Source organism: Vigna umbellata, chromosome 5 (genome assembly GCF_029865625.1).
Source record: "Vigna umbellata cultivar VRB3 chromosome 5, Vumbellata_1.0, whole genome shotgun sequence".
Lineage (NCBI taxonomy): Eukaryota > Viridiplantae > Streptophyta > Magnoliopsida > Fabales > Fabaceae > Vigna > Vigna umbellata.
The window spans coordinates 13,898,659-13,906,422 of NC_142169.1; the positions used below are offsets into that span (position 1 = coordinate 13,898,659).

At 30.8% G+C, this 7,764-nt stretch overlaps 1 protein-coding gene across 1 annotated transcript; it reads left to right on the top strand.

Moving 5' to 3' along the window:
• Nucleotides 1-1,395: 1,395 nt before the first annotated feature.
• LOC124828571 (squamosa promoter-binding-like protein 7) lies at nucleotides 1,396-6,811 on the top strand. Its single transcript, XM_047301905.2, has 3 exons — nucleotides 1,396-2,487; nucleotides 3,424-3,542; nucleotides 6,314-6,811. The coding sequence occupies exons 1-3, from the start codon at nucleotides 1,829-1,831 to the stop codon at nucleotides 6,553-6,555; spliced, it is 1,020 nt and encodes a 339-aa protein (XP_047157861.1). The 5' UTR covers nucleotides 1,396-1,828; the 3' UTR covers nucleotides 6,556-6,811.
• The last annotated feature ends 953 nt before the right edge of the window (nucleotides 6,812-7,764 follow it).

Genomic DNA, 7,764 nt, shown 5'->3' on the forward strand with positions numbered 1-7,764 from the left:
GAGATTTTTCTTTGTCTTAGAAGGGACCACATGCAAAACTTTTTGCCCTATGTATAAAAAAACACTTTCAAAAACTAACTCAAGAAAAATAGTAAAGAGAAATTTACTCTAAAAGAAATTTTGATTGGAGAGGCTTACTTTATTATTTATCACGATATTTAGAAAAGGAATAAATGAGAAAATATTTTTAGAAAGATGTTATTTTCTTCAATGAAATTTGAGTGATCATAAATATTATACTTAAATAATAAAATATTGATATTTTATCTCAGTACATCATCCTTGTACAACTTCACTAGTATACATCTATATTTTTTTTTTTATTTTTATCTTACAACCTAGATGTCTTTAATAAGAAGGAATATTTGTACCACCTTACGTAACACCTAACAAGAAAAGTCCATGATCTTGAGCAATCACTGTAAATAAAATTTATAATAATCGAATTATTCATCTAATCAATTATGTTAAAGTAGTAATTATTTATTTATTAATCTAAATTATTTTTACTTTATTTTTATTATGCAGATATTAATTATATAATGAATATTATCTATTATTATAGTTTATTTAGTATTTACAACTTTAATTACAATAAATTTATTATAATATTCATTAGTCAAATAGGCAATAAAAATAGTAATTTTATTAAATTTAATAACTTAACAATATTTATTAATTAGGTAATTGTGATTAAGTTATAAATTATTTTTTAATCATAAAATATATACTAATTAAATAATTAGCAAAATTAACAATACATATCCATTGAAAATTATAGAACTTATTTCTAAAGAATTGAATAAAAGAAAAACTACAAAAGGACAGCGTCGATTCGGTTGTCCCAATCCAACCGGAACACGAACTGGTACAGTAAAAGTTACCAGATATATAAATCTGGGTGCTGCAAAATGCTATATCGGGAATTCTTATATTTTTGTTTATTAAATAAGAAGAAGAAATGGTATGAGAAAGACAATAAATCGAGGGTATTATAAAATGAAGATAGAAAAGAAAAGGACGAAGGTGTAAGAGAAAAAGGAGAAAGAAGCTGAGGAAAAATTCAAATATTTAATTGTTGACTTCATATATGTATTAACCTTATTTAATTGAAGAAAATTTCGTGATAAAACAGGCGAGACATTAAGAACACTTAAAGTGGATATTTAAATAATGATAAGCTAGAAACTAATATAAAGGAAGAAACATTTTGTTGGTTTATTTATTATAAAAAAGATAATATATATATAAGTGTTAAACTAAAAATAAATAATATTTTATTGTGGTTTTGAAAGAGAGGAGCATTATTGAGCCGCGAAACCCAGTTCCATAATATCTGTGGGGAGGGCTTTCTGACCCGCTTGTGTCTTATCACTCTTTCACACACAAAAACACACACTCTCTCTCTCATCTCTCATCTCTCATCTCTCATCTCTCATGCTTTAACTTGGATCCGTTTACTATCATGACTCGGTTTGTTCTTACGTGTGGTCTTCGGAGCACTCCACCCATTAACTCACTCTCTCTCTAGGAATCACTAGCCCTTGCAGCTTTCCTCATGAGGGTACTTTAAACCCTCTCCATTGTACCAAAACACACCAACACAACCTCTAAGCTCTCTCTTTCTCTCTTTCTCTCTCTCTCTCTCTCTCTCTCTTTCCTCTTTTCACACCAACAACAAAGGATCTCACTCAGAAATGCTCCTTCGTCCCTTCCACTTCTGTTCCAACCCCATCATCACCACCCTACCCCTATTCTCATAGCTTCCCTATTTCACACGCTCTTCCCTTTTCTTCTTTTTTTCATTTTTTCTCAAACACACACACAAATGGAGTTCGGAGGGAACATCTTCTGCCTCTCCAACAGAGACCAAAATGGGAATACTAACGCCAACGCTTTCGCCTGGGATTCATGGCAAACAACCACTTCTAATAATAACAACACCCCTTCCAGGTTCCTCAACGCTTTCAACGCCCCCGTCACTGCCCTCACCGCTCCGGAGGGCTCCGCCGCCAACCGCTCCGAGGCCGCCGGGCTCGCCAGCGCTCTCATGTTCCTCCCTCAAAACGGCGGCGTTTTGCGACACCGCCAGCAGCAGCAGCAGCAGCAACATCCGTACGGAGGTGATGGGTCCCACGTGCACCCCGACCCCCACCTCATGTGCTTGAAGCTTGGGAAGAGGCATTACTTTGAGGACGCTAGTGGAACTGGAACCGTCTCCTCTGCTGCTGCTGCTGCTACTTTCGGCGGGGGGTTGGTGTTGGGGGATAAGCGTGGGAAAGGAGGGTATTCCGGTGGCGGGGCGGCGGTGAAAGCTGTCGGGTTGACTACGGCGACGGTGCCTAGGTGTCAGGTGGAAGGGTGCCAGGTGGCGCTGGTGAACGCCAAGGACTACCACCGGAGGCACAAGGTGTGTGAGATGCACTCCAAGGCTCCCAAAGTTGTGGTCTTAGGGTTGGAGCAGAGGTTCTGTCAGCAGTGTAGCAGGTCACCACCTCTATCATTTTCTCAAATAATAATAATAATATTAATAATAATAAAAAGATTTTTGTCTTTTCTCTAACTGTATCGTGATCGTAGCTGCAGCCAAATCAATGACATTTGTCTCAGATTTCCCATAATGCGAAGAATTTAGACAAATTGATACAATCTCAAACTTTAAAGCTACAAAGAGTGAAAAGGATGTAGTATATATAGATAGAAAATACATAACCTTTTATTTTTAGTATGTGTGGTTGCACATGAAGAAACCAAAGTTGTCTTAACTTTTTTTACTGTGATATTGGAGAGGATCCGGTGATTTTGTCGATTGTTAAATTTTCTATGGACAAAAACATCTTAAACATATTCCGACATACGAGAGATTTATTCTGAGAGATGTTCGAATTAAGAAAAATGTCCGAAATTCGTTTTGATTCCTTTTTTACGAAAGTTTGCTCTTAGAAAAAAAGTGAAAGAGCATTTCTTTTTTGTGGTGAGGTGAATTATGTACGAACGTAAAGTGATTTTCTTGCTTTCTCGTATGGTTTTTGTTGTTTTTGGCTGTCTGTGTTGTGGATCTCTGAAGAACGAAGGCGTGATATTCTTTAATCTCACAAAAACTTTTACTCACCCTTGTTTGGGTTCAGTCTTTCAGTAACTTTCTCTTTAGCTTAAAATTCAAGAATATTGTGTTGTGTAAAGGTTACGACTATCATTTTGTTGTCATGGTTCTATTATTTTGCTGTAGCTTATCAAAGAATAATCTATTATTCCTGTGCATACTTTACAAATCTCGCATATTTTTGCTCATTATTTTGTGTTAACTCCGGAATAATAAAGTTAGGAAAAATCATTAATTTCATTGAGCTGGAAATTACTTTTTTTTAAGTTAAAATTATGATCTTGTTAATTATATAGAAAATATTGTAATTGGACTTGTAGGTTTCACGTGGTGTCAGAGTTTGATGATTCAAAGAGAAGTTGCAGGAGGAGACTAGCAGGTCACAATGAGAGAAGAAGAAAGAGCTCCCACGATTCTGTTGCAAGGAATTCTTCACAAGGTACACTCTTGCTTTATCACCTTTTTCTAAGTTTTTACAACACTTTCTTTCTTTCTTCCATCACATTTTTAGCCATTTCATCTAAGAAAAGGATCTCTGATTTACTTTTCTTATTTGGTGTTTGTTTAAGATAAGTGAGAATGGAGAATAATATATGAAATAATAAAAATTTAGTTTCATGATTTTCTATATAAACTTTTACAAACATATTTTATCAACCTAAACAAATCATATATATTTACTAATTTGAATAATTTTTATTTTTTTATTTGACTTTTTAAAGTTTATGTCCTTAGTTGGTTGTGGACGATCATTTTTAATCTGTTTTAAATTTTACTACTAGAGTCTCCGGATTTTTAAACTCTAAATTTTGGATACCTTTATTTATTTTCTTACAATATAATTAATTTACATTATTAATTATTGGTATTTTAAATATGTTAGGTTTGAAGTTAAATTTGACCAATATAAATAGAAGTGTGTGAAGTTGATATGGTATAATAGTGAATCACGAATCAAAAATTAAATTGCAATTTAACCTTTTGTTTGTTCCTTAAATCATGATAAATGTTATGTATTGATCTTATAGCTGTTGTTGAGGTTAACTTATCTAATCATCCTGATTTATAAAATCTGGTTAGTAAACTAATTTTATTAATTGTTTTGACTTATTCTGTAGTTATTTTTATCATTCTCTGAAACAAGTATGCAGTTATATATCAATCGGCCTCGAGTCAAATATGTAGAAATTAATGCAAAAGAAAAATGAATTTTATACACTTATTTAAACTACTAAGTTGTTGTAGTTAATGCAACTAAATTTTGTTATATGAGAAATTTGGATTGAACAAATTTTCAAGAATTAATTCTTTATATTATTTTTTGAAGGAGATGTAAATGACGTTGATTCATTTATAATGTTTTGAACTTAAATTTGTAAAATAATAATGTAAAGTTCACTTATAATACTTACAGCATTATGAGACATTGTGCATAAAATGATTTGTGATTAATTTATAAGCTACAGTACTTTCAAACAATTTGGATAAAAATTTGCTCATAAAGAAAAGTAATTCTTTCATTTCAAATATTCAGTGAGGTGCTTTTGATTGAGCCATGAAAATGCATATTAACAAGTCATCAGCTAAAATTGTGAAATTATGAAGAGAAAGTAAGAAGAAAAATTAATAATTATTTTGTATGATTTAGTTAAGTGAGTTTACAACATCATTTGGATGAGTATGCTGGTGGATATAGCACAAAGAAGAGAAACTAAAATACTGATTATAATTAGAACATTGACTTAAGTGTCAGATTTTTAATTTAACAAAACTTAGACGGGATTAATTAAGGCATTATAATCAGCTATGTAACTCTTATTCTTGTCTAAATTTTCTGTTAATTCTTCCTCATTAATACATTCTGCTACCCAGCATGCTGATGTTCTATTTTCTTTAGCTCCACCATTAATGGCATAACTGGGTGAAAAGAAATCTTCACCTTTTGTTATCAATTACATTTCTGAGATTCTTTTTTAAAATTCATATAATTTTAGTTTTTTAAATTGTATTTTCTGAATATTGTTGGGACTTGGGTATTATTTGAGTAGTACCAATTGTTTGGTAGAGTATTTAAGTGCTTATTTTACTTCTCATAGTTTTTGAAGGTTTTACTTAAATGCATATCAGAATATTGAGATCATTCAATACTTTCTCTCTTTATTGATCAATATGCGAAAACAATATCTTAGATAAGTTCTGCTTACTTTTTCTCGTAGTTCACACATAAACTTCCAGAATTTCGTATTAGGTTACATATAATATTAAAATGGTAGCAGTTATTAAATGTGAAATTTCTGAAACACTTGCACTATTATTATGCGTATATCAAACATAAAGCTTATATTAACCAGTTTTTAGGCTCTATATTTGTTCACTAGTAATATTATTTTTCTTTATATTTGTTCTGTAGTAATGTCAAGTGTCAACCAAATTAGGTTATTGACCAAGTTTAAAAGTTTTATAGTGATGGGTGCTGATTCCAATAAATAAATTAATTTAAGATAGCCTTCATTTGACATGTACTGTAATGCTTGATTGTTCTTAATTAATTAGCTCAACTAATATAGTTTCTGTAACTATTTAATCTAGTTCAACTTCACATCTAACTCATTTTGTATACTTAAATTTACACTGCTGCATCCATACGGAATCCCAAATTCAATAAATTGTTTAAAGGTAACAATCATACATTCTTTTGGAGAATTTCATTACCACATTGTATTTACGTCCATGGAGGCTTTGATCGAAAAAGATTTTGATAAAAATGATCTTCAGTTTCTTAGAATCTAGAGTTGAGTTAAAGTACAAATTTTATGAAAAAAAATACCATATTATTTTTATTATATTTTCTTGTTCCTGCCAAAACTGAAAACTAAATATAAGCTAGCTTAAGCTAAAAATATTCAACGTTTTGTAATGACGGTGTATAGGTATATATTTATAAGTATAGAATCACTAAATATCCATCTTATTAAATAGGGGTAGTGGGTATTGGGGAGTAAGATGGAACAAAATTAGGGTTTCTTGAATTAAGTGGGTTTGAATCCAATTCTGAGACTCAAATATATCAGACAGCAACAAATTATGGTAAATAGTTGTTGAGGAAGCAAACGAAATTTAGTATAGTGTTGTAGGAAATGTTGATGTTGTGTAAATATGTTTGATGATATGAAATGGGTTGGTAATGGTTGGAAGGTTTTGAATATATAGGAGGGTGTGCTCTCTCTCTTCTGTCATCTAGAAGTGATTCTTGGCTTTCTCCTTCTGATCTGTCAACAAGATGCAGTGCAGCATTGCGTGAATTGATAGCAGAAAACCGAGCAGCCATAATGGCGAGACAATTTGTATCAGACAGAGATTGGCATATTCAGCATCATGCAGTGGAAGACATGAAGGAGATCCAACCGGAGTCCAATTACTTCCCACAACAGATGTTTCCACAGACACAGTGAAGAACAACAACGTTCGGGAAACAACAAGAAGATTTCAGAGTGTGGACATTTATGCTGTTTCTGTCTCAACTTTTCAATTCTTTAATTTGCTACAAATAAAAGTTAGAACTACCTAGCTAGACTAGTTTATTTCTTAGGCTAATAAATCCTAAGCTTCTATTTGCATCTCTGTTTTGTTTTTAAGTGTTTGCTGGGCTGTTTTATATTGAAATCATACACCAATGATTGGGTTCACTAAAATACTTTCAATTACTAATTTTCATCCTATATTCAGACGGAAATCAAATAAATTTTGTCTGATATTTGGAGGGAATTTGAGGAGATTCAGTATTAATCAATACGAGTAAATACACGTACTTAGCTTGTGGAATGATTAATTTCAAGTATGTGAACCGATTTTGTGGTTAAAAGTTGCGCAACTAGGTTAGATGGATTTCTCACATCACCTAAAATCAACTTAATTCAATGCTGACATGTAAAATTATGACTATATATATTCTATAATATATTTGCTGCGTGTTTCTAAATTATTAAAATAATTTTGTATTTTCTGTTATAAAATATTTATGAACATATATATTATTCTATTGAAGAGATTAAATTTTGGTGGAGATTTAATAAGTAGGACTATATAAATTTAACATTGTCATAAGATATGTGTTTTTTTTATTGTATATTTATTGAGATAACATTTTATGGTTAAAACCTTTAAAGTATTTTTTATTTTGGAGTTTGTAATTTTATCATAATTTTAAAGATAAAAAGTATATTAAAAATTAAGAAAAAAATATTTAAATTATTTTTTACATTCATTGTAAGTGATATAACCTTTTATGTAACGTTACAACTTGAGTATCATTAATAATGAATGTATGTTTATCTCATTTTCACATTATGGAAGTTTAAAGTAAGACTTGGTTTTACTTATATAATATAAATTTATTTTACTTTTAATTAATGTAAAATGTGTAACAAAATATTGAATTGATTGATATTTGGTGTAATTGTTGTTTGAGAATTCACTTATGTGCATACAATTTTCCAAAAGGGGTTAAAGTACTTCAAGTATTTATTTATATTTTAATTTTTTATTACCAAAAAAAGGTATTTGGTGCAATTGAATAATTAGTTTTACTTAAAAAAATGTTATAAAACCACATTTTGGAATGTAATATATATTTCATTCAATGGAAGGTTTAAACCCTCGGT